The following is a 19,320-nucleotide window of genomic DNA, read 5'->3' on the forward strand; positions in this document are numbered from 1 at the left end:
GGAGTGGCAGAATCTAAAGGAGGCCCTGATGGAAGTTTATAAAATTATAAGATAGATAGATAGAGTAACCAGCTGTATCTTTTTTTTCCCCCCGGGATCAAAGTGTCTTGTGCAAGAAGGAGCAATACATTTAAGGTGAGGGGGGTAAATCTTTTACACAGAGTGGTTGGTGTGTGGAATGCATTGCCAGGTGTGGTGGTGGAGGCAGGTATAATGGAGATGTTTAAGAAGATCTTAGGTGAATGAAGAGGTACAGAGCATGTGCAGGCAAATGAGAATTTAACTCGGCATCATTGGGTGAATCAGTTCGGCACAGTCCTGTGGGCCAATGGGCCTGATCCTGTGCTGTACCGTTTTATGTTCCAGTTTCTAAATCCACGAGCAATCTCATTCCACTGCTATTTGGTAACCTATTCTTCACACGTTCCCGTCAACTCCACCAAGATTTTACCAGTCACTTACACGCTGGGGTAGTATACATTGACCAAGTAACCTGCTGTCTTTGGCACATGGAAGGAGATGGAGGACCGGGGGAAATCCCTGCTGCCACAGGGAGCATGTGTGAATTCCACACAGACTGTGCTGGAGGTCGGGCTTGAACCCTGATCTTTGGGATAATCTGAGGCAGCCGCTGAACCCACTGCGCGTCTGTGCTACCTATTAAATGTTCACCCACTCTGGAGATTCCCTTACTGATAAAGCAGGAAAGCAGTTAAAACTAGACCAGTGTTTCCCAACCTCTTTTAGCCCAAAGTCCCCCCCCCCCCCAAAGCACATTCATACTTGCCAGCGTTCCTCTTAGGCACAATATACTTTCTGGTGCCCCCATAGTGTAAAAACATGTCTACCATATGCTAACATGAGAAAAGTGATTTTGTTTTAAATTTTTATTTGTATGTAAACCTAGCGTACACAGTACCTGTGAGCTCTACAGCAGCTTCATTATTAATGTGATGCTTCAACTTGCTGGTTTTTAGCAAGAGCTGAAATGCCTGGTTCAAGTTGTGACAGCAAAAGCCTTACATCTCCACACGTAACAATGTCCAAACGGTTTCTGTTTTTTGTGAGAATGTGACTCACTGTTCTGAAGCCTCTTTCAACAAGGTAGAAGGATGGAAATGCAATGAAGACAAATAAGCTCTTCTTGGGCTTCCAGCCAGGTACAGGTATCGATTCTGACCAACGTTCCTATGACAAACTGCCATCTTCTTCAGTGATGATGCCCTGAGTTTAGGAGCCGAGAGGTAATGTTGCAGCTGTATAGGACCCTAGTTAGACCCCCAGCTGTGCTCAGATCTGGTCGCCTCATTATAGGAAGGATGTGGAAACCATAGAAAGGGTGCAGAGGAGATTTATAAGGATGTTGCATGGATTGGGGAGCATGCCTTATGAGAATCGGTTGAATGAACTTGGCCTTTTCTCCTTGGAGCGAAGGAGGATGAGAGGTGACCTGATAGGGGTGTATAAGATGATGAGAGGCATTGATTGTGTGGATAGTCAGAGGCTTTTTCCTAGGGCTGAAATGGCTAGCACGAGAGGGCACAGTTTTAAGGTGCTTGGAAGTAGGTACAGGGGAGATGTCAGGGGTAAGTTTTTTACGCAGAGAGTGGTGAGTGCTTGGAATGGGCTGCTGGCGACGGTGGTGAAGGCAGGTATGATAGGGTTTTTTTTAAGAGACTCCTGGGCAGGTACATGGAGCTCAGAAAAATAGAGGGCTATGGGTAACCCTAGGTAATTTCTCAGGTAAGGACATGTTCAGCACAGCTTTGTGGGCTGAAGGGCCTGTATTGCGCTGTAGGTGTTCTGTGTTTTCTATGTACCAGCTTGGCTCTTCTCCAAAGACCAGGAAACCTTGTATGACAGTGCAGTCACATAACCCAAAAGCCTAAATTTTTGAAAAGCATTTTTGCTTCTTCATCATTCTGAATTTCAATAATTCCTTCTTGCAAGCTCTCTTCCTGTTCCTCCACTTTGCAAAGAAATGGATTAATTACCCAGTCCAGAATTTCCGGATCGTTCAAATTCTTGAATCGATTCTGAAAATCCTTCTTCAGTGACTGCAGGTGTAAACAGTTATCTTTGTCTGTGAAAGAGAGTGCCATAATTTCCATGCAGGGAAACTGTAAGAACATTCTTGTCCCTATGTTTTGCTTGTATATTTCCAATTTTCTGATAAAAGTGGACACTGCAATTTTTTCCTGGATTAAATTGAACATTCATGTTTGGAACGTTCATTTTGTCATATAGATTGGCTAGGTTTGCCACAACATGTAGAAATTCCATCTTGTTTATCAAGCTCTTGTCCACTTTGAACAAAAATTCAACCACAGTGTCAAAAAGATTAAATAAATGTTTTAAGCAGCAGCATTTTGACAACCAACATAATTCAGTGTGAAAAAGGAAGCGTTCAAACTCTTTGTTGTTATCTTGGCATAACTGGCCAAATATTCTGCTATTTAATTTTGTTGCTAGCAGATACTGTATTATGAGTCATGCTTGAAAAAAGTCACTGGCTGAGGTTTTTAACTGCGAGATGTTGACAATGAATTACACAATGGATTGCAAACAGACTTGGAATTTCTTTTTTCATAAGTGCCACTAAACCGGTGTGGCGACGTGTCATAGATAGTGCTCTGTCTGTTACACTAGAAACCATGTTCCTAATCGGAATACTTTTATAGTCGCTATACATTTTGAGTTGTCATAGATTGATTCTCTGTTGATATTTGTTTCTAACTTTACACAAAAGAGGATCTCTTCATAATCTTTTCCATTTTTGAAAAAAAACATGCATATGCCATGAACAATGGCTCATTTTCTTGCACAGTTGACTCATCCAGTTGTATCCCAAATCCTGTTTTTAGTAGCTTTGAGCAGAGCTGATACTCAATGTCTTCGCTCATTTCTTCAATACGATGAGCTACAGGGTTGCTGCTCAGGGGAATTGATTTTAAAATACTGGCATCCATTTTGAGAACAGTGGTGAGCACTTCTGATACACCAGGCATTATCAATCTTTCACCAATTGTATGAGATTTTCCGCACTTTGTTATCAGTTTGGAAATGTTACAAGAAGCAATGAGGCCACAATCAAGGTTGTTTTTAGCTTTCTTGGCAAATCTCTCGAGTGTGCAGCGCTTTTGAACTGCATCTCTTATCTTCTGGAACTGAGTAATACCATTAGTAGCCTTTTCAAGGTGTCTTTTACCGAAGCGTTCATGCAGTCTTTCTCCCTTGGCCTCCCGTCCCTTGCTCCTCTCATATCCCTTTTGCTGATCAACTTTCCAGCTCTTAGCTCCATCCCTCTCCCTCCTGTCTTCTCCTGTCATTTTGGATCTCCCACTCCCCGTCGCACTTTCAAATCTCTTGCTATCTCTTCTTTCAGTTAGTCCTGACGAAGGGTCTCGGCCTGAAACGTCGACTGTACCTCTTCCTATAGATGCTGCCTGGCCTGCTGCGTTCACCAGCAATTTTTATGTGTGTTGCCTGCAGTCTTGCTGTTTTCATGGCTTCATTAGATGGTACAGTATTACAAATAAGACACATGGGACATTGTTGATCTGGCGGGAAGAGAATAAAACCACAGCCAGGTATGTAACATTGCATTGACACACTTTCTGTAGTTTCTCCTTCTTGGCTGGATGAGAATTCAAGTCTTCACCACCTTCAGACTCAGCGATCACACCGTGCACATGTATCCGTCAATAACAGGGCTAAATGAAAATAAAAAAATAACACAGACTGGGATTGCTTATCAGATGTTGGCAACGCAATGAGTTGACATGGATGGAACGATAGTAGTGGCATGCAAAGGAACAGCGAGGTGAAGATGAAGACAATCACAAGAGTGAAAATGGCATTGACAAGGATTCAGATTGGAATCTGAATGTTAGTCCGGCTAGCGCTGGTGTTCGGCAAACTACCTTTATACTATTCATGTTGGCATGATTGACCAATCATGTCAGGTCTCATAGTCCCCAAAGGTGGCTCTTGACTGCACATATGAAGCTGGGGTTGCTTTGAACACCTCAAGAGGTATCCTCTGGGTCGGCAGGTTCACTGACTGGCTCTATTTCACTGTTTGGTTCCAGCCAGTGCTGTATCATTGTGCAACCTGTATTCTGTAGACCTGTGGAGAAAGTTGAGAGGGTGTGCTTGACTTGCCAACTGTTAAATTGCATGAACTTGCTCCATGCTGCAAGTCAAGGAGAACTCTGACTATCCACATGATCAATGCCTCTCATCATCTTATACACCTCTATCAGGTCACCTCTCATCCTCCATCACTCCAAGGAGAAAAGGCCAAGTTCATTCAACCTATTCTCATAAGGCATGCTCTCCAATCCAGGCAACACCCTTGTAAATCTGCTCTGCACTCTCTATGTAGCATCCTTCCTGTTATAAGTGACCAGAACTGAACACAGTACTCCATGTGGGTTCTAACTAAAGTCTTTTATAGCTGTAACATTATCTCATGTCTCTTGGACTCAGTCCCACGGTTGATGAACGCTAACACACCATACGCCTTCTTAACAACACTGTCAACCTGTGCAGCAGCTTTGAATGTCCTATGGACATGGACCCCAAGATCTTACTGATCCTCCACACTACCAAGAGTCTTACCATTAATATTATATTCTGTCTTCAAATTTGACCTACCGAAATGAACCACTTCACACTTATCTGGGTTGAACTCCATCTGCCACTTCTCACTTATCTGGGTTGAACTCCATCTGCCACTTCTCAACCCAATTCTGCATCCTATCGATGACTCGTTGTAACCTCTGACAACCCTTCAGACTATCCACAACACCTCCAATATTTGTGCCATCAGCAAACTTGCTAACCCACCCTTTCACTTCTTCATCCAGGTCATTTATAAAAATCACAAAGAGGAGGGGTCCCAGAACAGATCCCTGCAGAACACCACTGGTCACCAACCTCCATGCAGAATATGAACCATCTACAAACACCTTTTGTCTTCTGTGGTCGAACTAATTCTGGATCCACAAAACAAGGTCTCTTTGGACCCCATGCCTCATTCTGAACGAGCCTTCCATGGGGAACCTTATCAAATGCCTTACTGAAATCCATATGCACTACTCTACTTTCTACTCTACTCTACCTTCATCGATGTGTTTTGTTACATCCTCAAAGAATTCAATCAGGTTCGTAAGGCATGACTTGCCCTTGAGAAAATCATGCTGACTAACCCTAATGAGATTATGTCTTTCCAGATGCTTATAAATCCTGCCTCTCTGGATCTTCTCCAACAACTTTCCCATCACTAAAGTAAGAATCAATGATCTATAATTTCCTGGGTTATCCCTACTCTCTTTCTTGAACAAGGGAACAACGTTTGCAAACTTCCAATCCTCTGGTACTTCTCTATTGATGATGCAAAGATCATCACCAGAGGCTCAGCAATCTCCTCCTTCACTTCTCACAGTATCCTGGGTTATATCTTGTCTGGTCCCAGTGACTTATCTAACTTAATACCTTTCAAAAGCACCAGCACATCCTCTTTTGTAATGTCTATACACTCAAGTTGTTCAGTCCTCTTTAAGTCATCCCCACAATTTCCAAAGTCACTGGTGAAAACTGAAGCAAAGTTTTCATTAAGTACCTTTGCTACCTTCTCTGGCTCCATGCACATGTTTCCACTCTCACTCCTGATTGGTCCTATTCTCACATGGCTCAGCCTCTTGCTCTTCACATACAAGTAGAATGCCTTGGGGTTTTCCTTAATCCTGCTCACCAAGGCCTTCTCATGGCCACTTCTAGCTCTCCTAATTTAATTCTTGAGCTCCTTTCTGGCACCCTTGTAATTTTCTAGACCTCTAACGGTCCCCAGATTGTTGAATCCTTTGTAAGCTTTTCTTTTCTTAACTAGATTTTCTACATCCTTTATACACCATGGTTCTTTTACCCTACCATCCTTTCCCTGCCTCAATGGAACAATCTATGCAGAACACCATGCAAATGTTCCCTGAACATTTGCCATATTTCTGCCATGCATTTCCCTGAGAATATCTGTTCCCAATTCATGTTCCTAAGTTCCTGCTTAATCATATTTCCCCACCCTGATTAAATGTTTTCCCAAATTTTCTGCTCCTATCCCTCTCCACCGCTATGGTGAAAGAGATACAGTTGTGATCAATACCTCCAAAATGCTCTTCCACCGAGAGATCTGACGCACGACCAGGTTCATTTCCCAATACCAGATCAAGTACAGCCTCTCCTCTAGATGGCTTATATACATACTGCATCAGAAAACTTTCCTGAACGCACCTAACAAATTCCACCCCATCTAACCCCCTTGTGCTAAGGAGATGCCAGTCAATATTAGGAAAGTTAAAATCACCTATCACAATGACCCTATTATTGCACCTTTCCAGAATCTGCTTCCTTATCTGCTCCTTGATGTCTCTGTTACTGTTGGGGGGTGGGGGGGGGAGGTCTATAAAAACACCCAGTAGAGTTATTGACCCCTTCCTGTTCCTAACTTCCACCCACAATGACTCTGTAGACAACCCCTCCATGTCTTCCTACTTTTTGCAGCCATGGCACTATCCCTGATAACAGTGCCATTCTGCCACCTCTTCTGCCTCCCTCTCTGTCCTTTTTGAAACTTCTAAAGCTTGGCATACTCAGCAGCCATTCCTGCCCCTGAGACATCCAAGTCTCTGTAATGACCACAACGTCATAGTTCCACGATCTAAGTTCATCTGCCTTGCTCATGATACTCCTTGCATTAAAATACACATCTTAAACCAATAGTCTGAGTGCTTCTTTGTTCTATCATCTGCCTGTCCTTCCTCATAAACCCCCTACAAGCTGTCACTGCTTGTGTGCCAACTGCCCCATCCTCTGCCTCTTCACTTCGGTTCCTACCCCCCTGCAAATCTAGTTTAAACCCTTCCCAGTAACATTAGTAAACCTCCCTCTCAGGATATTGGTTCCCCTCCTGTTTAGGTGCAACCCTTCCCCAGAAAAGTTTCCAATGATCCAAGAATTTGAAAGCCTGCCCCCTGCACCTTCTCGTCAGCCACTCATTCATCTGCGCTATCTTCATGTTCTGACCTTCACTAGCTCATGGCACTGGGAATAATCTGGAGATTACCACCTTGGAGGTCCTGCTCTTCAGCCTCCTTCCCAACTCCCTAAAATTACTGCGCAGGACCTCTATCCCTCTCCTGCCTATCCCATTGGTACCAACATGTACCATGACCTCCCCCTGCTCACCCTCCCCTTCAATAATATTCTGCAACTGCTCAGAGACATCCTGGACCTTAGCACCTGGGAGGCAACACACTATCCTGGTGTCTCTTTTGCTGCCACAGAATCTCCTATCTGTCCCCCTAACTATTGAGTCCCTTTTGACTATTGCTCTGCCTGACTTTGCCCTTCCCTTCTGAGGCTTAGAGCCAACCGTAGTGCTATTGGTCTGGCTGCTGCTGCCTTGCCCAGACAGGTCATCCCCCACAGCAGTAAGGGGTTTACCTGTTGCTGATGGGAATGGCCACAGGGGGACCCAGCACTGTCTTCCTTCTCCCTTTTCCTCTCTCGATGATCACCTATCTACTCCCTGAATTGGTTGGTAAGGTCAGATGAGATTGCTGAGTTTCAGATGAGTCGTGGCGAGTGGTAACCACTTGCAGTGAAAGTGTTCCAGTGCCTCATCCTTTCTCTTGGAAGTGACTGCTCTACTAACGGTTGGTCAGGTCTTAAGCCTCAAGTTAGGGTGCTGCCTCCCCCCCCCCAAGAATCTTGAAAAAACCCTATTATTTCTACTTCCCCAAACGCCCAAGGATGCCCAAGCTCTATTCATCCCATTGAAGCTAAACTGGCTTCTTGTACAGCAGATGAGTCCGCTCCAGTCTCCTACCCCCGCCCCGTTCTCCCACTCCTAGCCCCGCCCCGTTCTCCCACTCCTACCCCCGCCCCGTTCTCCCACTCCTACCCTCCTACCCATCAGCTACTGACCTTCCAGTTGCCCCTGACTGCTTCATGCAGGCAGTGGGTTCCCAGCAAGTCGCTGCAGTGACACTCAGGTAGTTTTATTGAGGGCTGAATGGTGCTGATGCATGTGCTGGGTTCAGACAGGAGCCCTGGGCAGTTGCCTTTGAACCCCAGGGCGGCAAGGTAGTGGCGGTGAGACACACAGAATGCTGGAGGAACTCAGCAGGTCAGGCAGCATCAATGGAAGTTACCAATGCACATCAAATTTTGCGACTGTTACAACATCTTGCTATGCAATTCATATCAGTTTTAAACCTGCATTTGTAGTGAGCTTTAGATATTGTCATCATGCTAAGAGCAGTGATTATATGCAGTTGTTAGATTTCCCAGTGTCATAGGGAGAGAGAGCGGAATGTGAACCCCACGCATATATAGTTCCAAGCTCCACCTTCCTTTCCAATCAGATTCCATTGTCTGCTGTCCTTTGTCGTCTCCACTGATACCACACAGCCTCTGTCACTATTTCCCCTCTTTCCTCCTCTCTCTCTGCCAAGACACCTGGATCCACCTATTGCTTGACAGCTCTTGTTCCACCCCTTTCTCCACAGTAACCCCTCCTACTCTTCCAGTCAGAAGAAGGGTCTCAACTTCGAACGTTGACCGTCCATTTCCCTGCTCTGATGCCGCCTGACCTGCTGAGTTCCTCCATCTTCCTATTTGTTGCTCCAGCTGCACTCAGTCAAGGCCAGAATTATAGCCAGAACTGAATTCTCGTAGCACAGAGCTTGGGCATTGCCATAGCAAAGTCACTTTATCACACCCAGTCCTGAAGAAGGGTCTCAGCCCGAAATGTCGACTGATTACTCTTCTCCATAGATGCTGCTTAACCTGCATTGTGTGTATGTTGCTTTGGATTTCCAGCATCTACAGATTTTCTCTTGTTTCTGGGTCATTGGGCAGCTGAGCTATAAAGTCCAGTGACCAGCTTCTGTTTTGGAGCTCGCTGCCTCCAGTTGCCATTGTTTTTTGTACCTCTTGTGAGGAGATGCCAATTGTTCATTCTGATGGTTTTAGCTATTGTTAAGGAGAGCTTTCCTCTCCTATGTGCTAGATGGTGCATATTTTGGCCAGATGTTAGCCCAGGGTTTCCTGTTCTGGGCCATTTCCCTAGTCCACAGATGTAGGACCACTAACATTGTCTGGCTCATTCAATCTGCCAAACACCACACTTGGTTCCTTATGACCATGGCCAAACTCTGAGTACCATGGAGTCCTACAGCACTGAAACGGATCCTGAGGGCCACCATGTCTGTAACTCTCATCATACCTGCCTACACCAATCCCATTTGGTCCAAACCCTTTCATGCCTTGGTAAAATATATTGTTGTCTACATACTTCTGAAATGTTGTGTATTGGCCTGCAGCAGCGCTGTAGGCAGCATCTTCCAGCTCCGACCACACTCTGTAAATGCTACTGAATCACAAAATGGCATGAGCTCCTGAAATTGGCAACAAACATGTCAATTTGGGAGAAATGTATATGAGCAATTTCATTCCCCTCCATTACTCTACCCTTGGACTATCCAAACTAGTTCAGGGAAGCTTTCCAGTCCTGATAATATGATGCATTAACGCCGTCTGTAGGAGGTGATCTCCCTAGCTGCCCTGCCCCAACACAACGCTCACAACAGGTACAGGCTTTACACACAGTAATTCAGCAAATTAGTATCTAAGTAGTAGTGGGATCACTCAAGCCAAATCTGATGTTCCCCTAAGGGACTGTCCAGTGGTAGGAGTGATTAGGATCCACATATTCTGGCCAGACTTCACAACTTGCTCCCTTCACTTCTTGCTGATTGCCACAGGACTCAATCCATGATGTTAGGGTGGATTCCCTTAATGGAGAATTACTGTGCCTGACGTGGGGAGGCTGATGCACGGCAGCCGCCACACGGTCCTTGACAGATCGGGGTCAGGGTCCAGCAAAACATGCCCACAATTTTCAGCAGAACAACACGCAGCCAATATACAGTAAGTAACAACAATAAAACAAGCCCCCTTCCCACAGTCCCCCACACCCCACCCCACCCCTATCCACGTACACAGATAGGCTTCCAACCCCAGGACAGGCTCCCCCCCACCCGCTTCCAAACTTCAGACAGTGGACCCAGGCTCACTGACATTGGACCTCCAACCTCAGGACTTGCTGACCTAGGGACATCGACCTTCAAACTTGACAAGCTCGGTCTTTGACCTCCAGACTCACCAACCCCCAGGCTTTGACCCCAGGACTCACCAATCATGGATCTCCAACCTCAGGACCCATTGACTGACCACAGGCCTTCAATCTCGGGATTCACTCACCTCAGACCTCTGACCCCAGAGCTCGCAGACCTCTGACCCCAGGACTCGCTGACCTCAGACCTCTGACCCCAGGACTCACTGACCTCAGACCTCTGACCCCAGAACTCACTGACCTCGGGATCATCAGCCCTCACTCTTGGGACCGGCTGACCTCAAACCTCAACTCAATGCTATCTCATCTTAGCTTGTGTATGAAGGAAGATAATTGGAAAAGTTACCTTAGAAATTACACCCAGGATTCAATACCTTGAATAGGAAGATTATGGCAAAATAGTTCTAAAACAAATGTTTATAATTTAGTCATAGTCATAGTCATACTTTATCGATCCTGGGGGAAATTGGTTTTTGTTACAGTTGCACTATAATTAAATAGTAATAAAACCATAAATAATGAAATAGTAATGTGTAAATTTTGCCAGGAAATAAGTCCAGGACCAGCCTATTGGCTCAGGGTGTCTGACCCTCCAAGGGAGGAGTTGTAAAGTTTGATGGCCACAGGCAGGAATGACTTCCTATGATGCTCTGTGTTGCATCTCAGTGGAATGAGTCTCTGGCTGAATGTACTCCTGTGCCCACCCAGTACATTATGTAGTGGATGGGAGACATTGTCCAAGATGGCATGCAACTTGGACAGCATCCTCTTTTCAGACACCACCGTCAGAGAGTCCAGTTCCATCCCTACAACATCACTGTCCTTACGAATGAGTTTGTTCATTCTGTTGGTGTCTGCCACTCTCAGCCTGCTGCCCCAGCACACAACAGCAAACATGATCGCACTGGCCACCACAGTTATTGCCATTTAATAATTTAAGATCCAAAATTGCTAGATTTTGCTAACATGGGTGTTAAGAATTAAGTTGCAGACCGTATATAAAGTGATCATATGGCCAGAGGGTAGACCTTTGGGAGAGAAGGACGTGCTATTGGAACAGAGATAAGGAGGAATTTCTTTAGCAAGTGGGTGGTGAATCTGTGGAATTCTTTGCGACAGGCAGCTGTGGAATCAGAGTCATTGGGTCTATTTAAAGTAGAGGTTGAGAGGTTCTTGATTAGTAAGGACACCAAAGGTTATGGGAAAAAGGCAGGGGAATGTGGCTGAGAAAGATAATAAAGCAGCTATGATGGAAAGGCAGAGAGGACTCGATGGGCTAAATGGCTTAAGTCTGTTCTTATGTTTTATGGTCTTAGGAACAGACTCATGGGGATGAATGGCCTACTTTTTTAACATTCCCATGTTAACAGGTAAGTGCTACGAAACACTTGGTGGAGCAGAAATGATTTGGGAGCTCTTCAGGTGCTGAAGGCAGAGTCCAGGCTGCTGGCGCTTATAGAGGATTGAGTGTTGCGGCTCCCATGCACTTTGTTCCATTTTGATGAGTCAAAAGAGGAAATTCGTTTAATGTTTCTCAGATTATTTTCATGATGGATACTGGATGAAGCATTAACATGCTGACATCATTTCCTTGTCAGAAGTGTGAAAATAATTTTAATGTTCTGGCATGTTAATAATATGTGTTTTCATTGGCAAGTGCCGAATCTTACCGCATCAAAGGAAGTCATTGAGAGCTCTCCAATTTGTGCTACCCACCTCACCCACTCTTTCTCCACATCCCTGCACAATGTTCCTTTCCAACTCTTTACTCATTTCCTTTTTAGAATTGCTCTTCATTCTGCTTACATTGGTCTACGAGGCAATGCCTGCCAATGTTGCCATGGTAGCGTAGCGGTTAGGGTGACACTGTTACGGTTCGGGGCGTTCCGGAGTTGGGAGTTCAATTCCAGCACCATCTGTAAGGAGTCTGTATGACCTCCCAGTGTACTGCGTGGGTTTCCTCCAGGTGCTCCAGTTTCCTTCCACAGTCCAAATATGTACTGGTTAGTAAGTTAATTGCTCATTGTAAATTGTCCTGTGATTAGGATGGGGTTAAATAGGTGGGTTGCTGGCACTGTATCACTAAGTAGGTTTATCATGCACGTGTAGACTCATTGACTGGCTCAGCGTCTCCACCTGAAATGTTGACTTGCACCCTTTGCCTCCCCAGATGTTGCTTGACCCACCAAGTTCTTCAAGCATGCTCTTCCTCATTCCTCTTCCCTTCTCGGTTGAATCGGTTTGCACTTTCATTAAGCCCGGCAGCAGAGAGAACTAGGTACAGAGATGCAACTGGTAGAGCTGGGGCCTCGGCACTCCAGGGTCCCTGGTTCAGTCCTGACCTCTGATGTTGCTTGTGTGGAGGCTACATGGTCTCCGTGTGACCACAAGGATTTCTTCACATGTCATAGGCAGCATGGTAGGCTAGCAGTTAGCGTAATATTGTAATGGTGCCAGGAGTTTGTATGTTCTCTGGTGAACGTATGGGTTTTCTCTGGTGTTCCATAGATACAGGTTAATCGGTTAATTGGTCACGTAGACAGAATTGGGCAGCGTGGGCTCTTGGCTGTTACTGTGCTGTATCTCTATATAAATACACATATACAACCCTGCATTTGTCAATGCGGAGCGGAGAGCGAGTTTGTAAATCCAGCAGGAGCAAAGGATGTTGGGAATGGCAAAGGTGGAGGGGCGTGAGACAGGTGGCAGAGAAGAAGTGTTGCGGCAGGGGTGTTACTGGCGCGGCTGCAGACACACCCAACCCTGAGACGCCAGGCAAGGTCACTTGATTCCAAACAGTCGGTTTATTAATCATTACAGAATGTCTCTCTGGTACTTCCCTTCTCCATTTCTCCATTCCCCTTTTCCCAACCATGATTCCCCTCTCCCAACTCTCAGTCCACAACAGAGACCCAAATCCGAATCGGGTTTATCACCACTCACATATGTCATATATGTATATATGTGCTGTATAAATTGATCCCAAAGAATCAGACTCAGGTTTAATATCTGACATGAATTTTGTTTTTCGGCAGCTGTACAATGCAAAGACTAAAACAAATATATAAATTACAACATAAATAGTGCAAAAAGAAAAGGAATAGCAACTTGGAGTTATGGATTCATGATTGTTCGGAAGTCCGATGGCAGAGGGGAAAAACTTTGCCTCATAGAACCCCATCCACCTTGAAAAGGAAAAAGGTAGAAATTAAGCTGTTTCTGCAGATGAGCTCGAAGAAATCCCCGTTGAGTGCCATGGTAGCTCTGCCCACTAATAAGGCGGTCGCAGAGAGTATCAACCAGTCCACTTGCCTTAGGGGTGTGGGGGGAAATCAGGGCACGTGGCAGAGATCCACGCTGTCACAGGGAGAACCTGCTAACTCCACATGGACAGCACCTAAGGTCAGGTCACAAGAGTTGTCAGGTGGCAGCTCCATCTTCTGTGTTGCTATGGTAGGGCTGGTGCGATTAATGCCGGAGCAGACTAGATGAGCTGAATGGCCTAATGCTGTTCCTATGTGATATGGTCGGCAGGGATTGGAGTAAAGGACGGGCAGGGCTTGGGGGGATGATGGGGTGAACACAGGTAACCGGGACTACTAGCAGGAGGATGCTGTGGTCAGTATGGGGCAGCTGGGCCAAAGGGCCTCCAGCTGTGCTGTATTACTGGAATGAGTATAATGTGGGAATTGTACCTTCATTCACACTGTCTCTCTGTCTGCCTCAGGTATGTCAGAAGGCGGGTGAGATCTCCTTAATGAAGCAGCAGATGAAAGACTCGCAGGCTGACGTTGCCCATAAGCTGAACGAGATGGTGGTATTAAGGACACAGCTAAAGGAGTTGACATCAGCACTGCGGGCCAAGGAGGAGCAGATCCTTGAGCTGAAGGACTCCTTTGGCGCCAAGGGCATCGAGCTGGAAGTGTGTGAGAACGAGCTGCAGCGGAAAGCCAGCGAGGCCCAGCTCCTGAGGGAGAAACTCGGCCAGAATGAGGTAGAGATCTCGGGCTTGAAGCAAGCCCTGGTCAGTGCGGGCCAGCCGGCACAGTGCAGCGAGGAGGCGCCGGAGGAGGAGCGGGACGAGCAGACCTGCGAGAGCGACGAGGCCAAGATGCAGCGGCAGAACGAGGACGCGGTGAAGGCCCTGAGGAAGCAGGTGGAGCGGCTGCAGGGAGAGCTGAGGCTGGAGCGGCAGCAGCACGAGCAGCAGCTCTCCCACTTCGAGGAGGAGAGGCAGACCTGGCAGGAGGAGAAGGACAAAGTCATCAAGTATCAGAAGCAGCTGCAGTTGAACTATGTGGAGATGTACCAGAAGAACCAAGCACTGGAGAGCAAACTTAATGAGATGAACACAACAGTCAACTCCCCCACAGCCGATGACATGAAGCAATGGACACCGTCTCGTCTGGAAAGGATTGAATCCACAGAGATCTAACCTGTGACACTTCCATTGATGTATCACTGGGATCATTTACATGGATTCTCTAAAGCTACTCACCTGTAAACTTCATCTTCTCATTTTATATTACAGTCTGTGTTTGACTCGTATAAAGTTTGACCCTTTTACTTTCAAAACTGTGTGAGGACAAAATTTGTTCCGTTCCACCAACCCTAGCACATACTCTTGCCCTGAAGGTCAAATAACAAGCGGCAGACAATCTGCTGCAAGAACTCAGTGTCTGGATCCTGATGCAGGGTTTTTGACCTGAAGTTCCTCTCCCCCCACCCAGAGATGCTGCGTGACCAGATGAGTTCCTCCAATCAGCAGATTGCTTGGTGCTCTAGATTTGAGTGCATACAGTCTCTTGTGTCTCTAGGTGAGGTAACATGCTCGCCCTGTTTCTCTCCCTTCAGCAGGGAGGGGGTTGGGTGACTTGTTTACCAGTGTATGCGGCGCAGTCAATACCTCAGTCAGACTGTAGGCACGTTGATCACTGCTCTCAAGCCCCCTGATCTTCGGGAAGTTGATTACAATTGGACAAAATACCGCAGACCGTGAGAGTCTGAAATCAAAGCAGAAAATACGACAAGGTTGGCAGCATTATTTTGCACGTTTTCCCAATTCCCCCCCACACCTTCCCTTTTGCTTTTTCTTTTCCCTGCATCCACACTTCCTTTTCCTGTAGGGTTTCAATGGGTGCTCCGGTTTCCTCCGACATTCCAAAGACTTAGGGGTTATGGTTAGTGGGCTGTGGGCATGCTATGTGGCGACACTTGGCCAGCATAACCTTTGTTGATTTGATTTGGCGCAAATGTCGCATTTCACTGTATGTTTTGATGTACGTGTGGCAAGTAAAGCTAATCTTTCCTATTGCACACACTAAAATGCCGAAGCTTCCACTTCAGATGAAGTGCCAGCACTGAAAATTAACTCAGTTTCCCTTTCCACAGATGCCGCCTGACCTGCTGAGTATTTTGTTTAATTTAGAGGTACAGGATGGCCCTTTGAGCCATGCCGCCCAGCAACTCCTGATTTAAACCTAACCTAAACATGGGACAATTTACAGTGACCAATTAACCAACTAACTGGTACGTCTTCGGACTGTGGGAGGAAACCAGAGAACCCGGGGGGAAGCCCATACCTCCCACGTGGAGGACATACAAACTCCTTTCAGAGGACGCCATGATTGGACTCCAGACTCTAACGGTCTGAAATGCAGTAGCATCATGCTAACCTCTACACTACCGTGGAGATGAAATCATCTGCAGTTACGTATTCCTGTCCCACGAGTGTCCCTCTCCCAATAGCATTTAACAACCCTGAATCTAACGTGGTCTCATTTTAAGTTGTTTTTATTTTGTCCTCACACCCTCCTTGAAACCCCTCTTCTCAGTCTCTGCCACCTACCAAACATTGTCTTGAGGAGCTTCGAGCTGTGGAAACAAGAACCAATTTTGTTAAGCGAGGGTATAAGGGTCATTTTACCAACCCAGCCAATTGAAGTTATGGTCTAAATCAGCCCTGATTTAATTAAATAGTGGAGTGGAATTGAGGTGCTCAAGATCAGTAAAAGAAAGGACAAGCTTTCAGTCAGTGAAATCGTCCATCCTGACCATGTTCTGTGTAAATCACTGGAGTACATTAGCTACCTGTACAGTTATCCCTTTTTGTAAGGATGGCACAGAGTATTCACAAAACCAGATACAAGGCATAATCAGGCAAGGAAATGACATATGCAGCACTATTCCCTTCTCTGTCCTGCATATCCATCAGCATTCCTTATCCCTGTCACATTTTGTCTGGTAATTGTTACATGTTAATCTCAGGTGGAAAGCTGGAATGGGGTCCAAGCAGTTCTACGATGTTCATGTCACCTGCGTGCCACCAATGCTTGACACTGGGGGCAGAGGTGCAAATACACTTGTGAACTATCTGTCTGTTTTTATTTTCCATTCCTTCCATGTTTTAAAAATAATCACCTCCCAAATTTTCCTATCCCACTTACCAAGCTGCCTGGGACACAGCCTGTTGTCCCAGATATGACCCCCTTCTCCTGGCTGCCATCTTAAATTTTACATGGAGTTAGAGACATTTTCTCTGCTTGACAGAATAAAACCCTACAAAGCTGCACATCCCTTGGGCTTGGCCTTGTAAAATTCCTTCATCTCCTTTGTTCCCAGGTAATTGGATTCATGAATGTTGCCACAGTGAATGTACTTTGCATGAGTTTCTTTGGTATTAATGCATTCCCTGATCTCTTTCCCCTCCATTCCCTGATCTCTTTCTCCTCCATTCCCTGACATCTTTCCCCTCCATTCCCTGACATCTTTCCCCTCCATTCCCTGACATCTTTGCCCTCTTCCAACCCTAAGATCTGTTCACCTCTATTTACAAGAGATTTATCAATCCCTTTTGTTTGAATGGCATCCGAGTTTTTTTTTCCTGGAGAAAGTGTGTCCAACTCATAACATCTGGAATTATCCATTTATTAATTGCGATATCCTTTAGAACATAGAATATTGCAGCACAGTACAGGCCCTTTGGCCCATGATATCGTGCTGGCCTTTTAACCTGCTCTAAGATCAATCTAACTCCTACGTTGCCCTCTATTTTTCTATCATCCATATGCCTACCCAAGAGTCTATTAACTGTCCCTGATATATCTGTCTCAACCACCACCCCTGGCAAGTGTTACATGCACCCATCGCAGTCTGTGTAAACAAAAAACAACTACCTCTGAGATGCCCTTATACTTTCCTCCAATCACCTTAAAATTATGCTCCCTTGTGTTAGCCATTTGCTCATCTTATTTTACCTTTAGTTTCCCATATGTACACAGCAAGATGTGTCTCTCTCTATATGTCCTTTATAATTGTTTCTTTCACATCAGGAATAAATGCATTCAATGAATTGACACAGTGGTACATCTGATTACTTGCTGAGCAGCTGATGCACGAGGAATTTAACACTAGTTGATGTCCTTTCAGTGGCAACCTGACTGCGTCACCATTTCCGATTATGGAAACCCAATAGAGTCACTTCACAGTCAAATAGAATCCACAAACCTGGCTGCCTTGGCATTTTTTTTTCTAATTTGTCCTCGTTACCATAGTGATAAAAGAGGATGTGTAAGATTAAGGAAAATCTTATATTATTAAACAACGAAACTCAAACAGCACAGGAGGAGGCCATTTGGCCCGTTATGCTAAAGAGGTGACAGGGAAGGAAAGATGATTGTAATTCAATAATTCACGTCTTTGTCAATATTATTGTATCATCCAGGGAAACAGATGTCTCCTCTGTCCCTCTAATTTAAGAGGTGTTTCCCACTGTTTCAGTCTTCAGAGAATTACTGGTAATCTCCCTGTTGTAACACCACATGAAAGAGGAGCTATCCAGTAATTTGTCTATTGGTAAATGTTGGGTAGAGCGTGTATAGTTCTATGTAAATATGTATGCCTGTGTCGTGTGTAAAGGTAGACATTATCCTTCCTGAGGTTACACACTGTAGTTTCTAAAGGTTTCCTAAACAATTAGACAATGCATTTCTTATTTGCTGCGCAGCTTTCTTTGGAAAGATGATGATCTCCAAGAGATCGTTATCTTTGCAAAACATCACGCAATTAAAAATACATTGAACCTAGAAGCAGTGAACTCCCATCTGAAAACCCATGACTAAAAGTTAATTTCAAGCTCCCTGTTTTCTCAGCAGTCCTTGACCAAACCTTGCTGGAGAGGGGGGATTACCTTTAAAGTGGATGATTACACATCAGAAACGGCCACGGAGGCTCTGGTGAACAGACTGAACGTAGAACATTACAGCACAATACAGGCCCTTCAGTCCACAATGTCAGGCCAACTTTTAACCTACTCTAAGATTAATCTAACTCCCCCTCCTACGTAGTCCTCCTTTCTCCTATCATCTATATGCCTACCAAGAGTTTCTTAAATGCCCCTCATGATTTTGCATGAGTGACATTTCAAAAGACAGTCATCCAGCTTGTTAACCATAGGCTGCTCCATCTGTAGATTTCACCCTAAAGCTGAACAGATCTGTAATTTATATCCGGATAGCTCAAATGTTCCGGAAATTAAAAAGTGCAGTTCTGTTTTAATTCCTTGAGAACACAGTTTTACCTCCAGCCAGTCTCTGTACTGATGGTGAAGTCCCATTAAGTTGAAGCAACTCTTGTACTTAGGTCCCCTTGCAATAAATACTAGTGATTCATATATTTTCTTCATTGCTTGTTGTAATCTGTGTAGGATACCTAAATCTCTCTACCTACCAAGTTATAATCCTGAAATATATCCTGTTTCTTTTTTTTATTCTGCCCAATGCCACACTTTCCTGCATTATACACCATCTGGCATCTAGCTGGACACCTTGTGCTTCTACTTTCGTCTCTTTAACCCAGTTGCATGTACAACCAGTCTCTGTACCATTGCTTGAGATGCAGAGTTGAAAGAGAAGGTATTGGTGGTTATGGAGGTGGTGGTTAATGGTGAGGTGTAGAATCACACAGAATATAAACAGGCCCTTTGGCCCAGTGTGTTAATGCTAACCATCCTACACCAATTGCACTTTACTGTCTTCCACATTCTCATCAGCTCCCTCACGACTCAACCACTCACCACGTACACAGGACAATTTGAAGTGGCCAGTTAACTACCAACCCAAGTA

At 45.3% G+C, this 19,320-nt stretch overlaps 1 protein-coding gene across 9 annotated transcripts in view; it reads left to right on the forward strand.

The window, feature by feature from the left end:
- lzts3a (leucine zipper, putative tumor suppressor family member 3a) overlaps positions 1-17,553 on the forward strand; it is a 226,491-nt gene extending 208,938 nt beyond the window's left edge. For all 9 annotated transcript variants that reach the window (XM_072256668.1, XM_072256671.1, XM_072256673.1 and 6 more), the window contains one exon: positions 13,926-17,553. In XM_072256668.1, coding sequence (XP_072112769.1) covers positions 13,926-14,633 — 708 coding nt within the window. In that variant the 3' untranslated portion in view covers positions 14,634-17,553. The remainder of the gene's footprint in view (positions 1-13,925) is intronic.
- Positions 17,554-19,320: the final 1,767 nt, after the last annotated feature.

Source organism: Mobula birostris, chromosome 4 (genome assembly GCF_030028105.1).
Source record: "Mobula birostris isolate sMobBir1 chromosome 4, sMobBir1.hap1, whole genome shotgun sequence".
In the NCBI taxonomy this organism is placed as follows: domain Eukaryota; kingdom Metazoa; phylum Chordata; class Chondrichthyes; order Myliobatiformes; family Myliobatidae; genus Mobula; species Mobula birostris.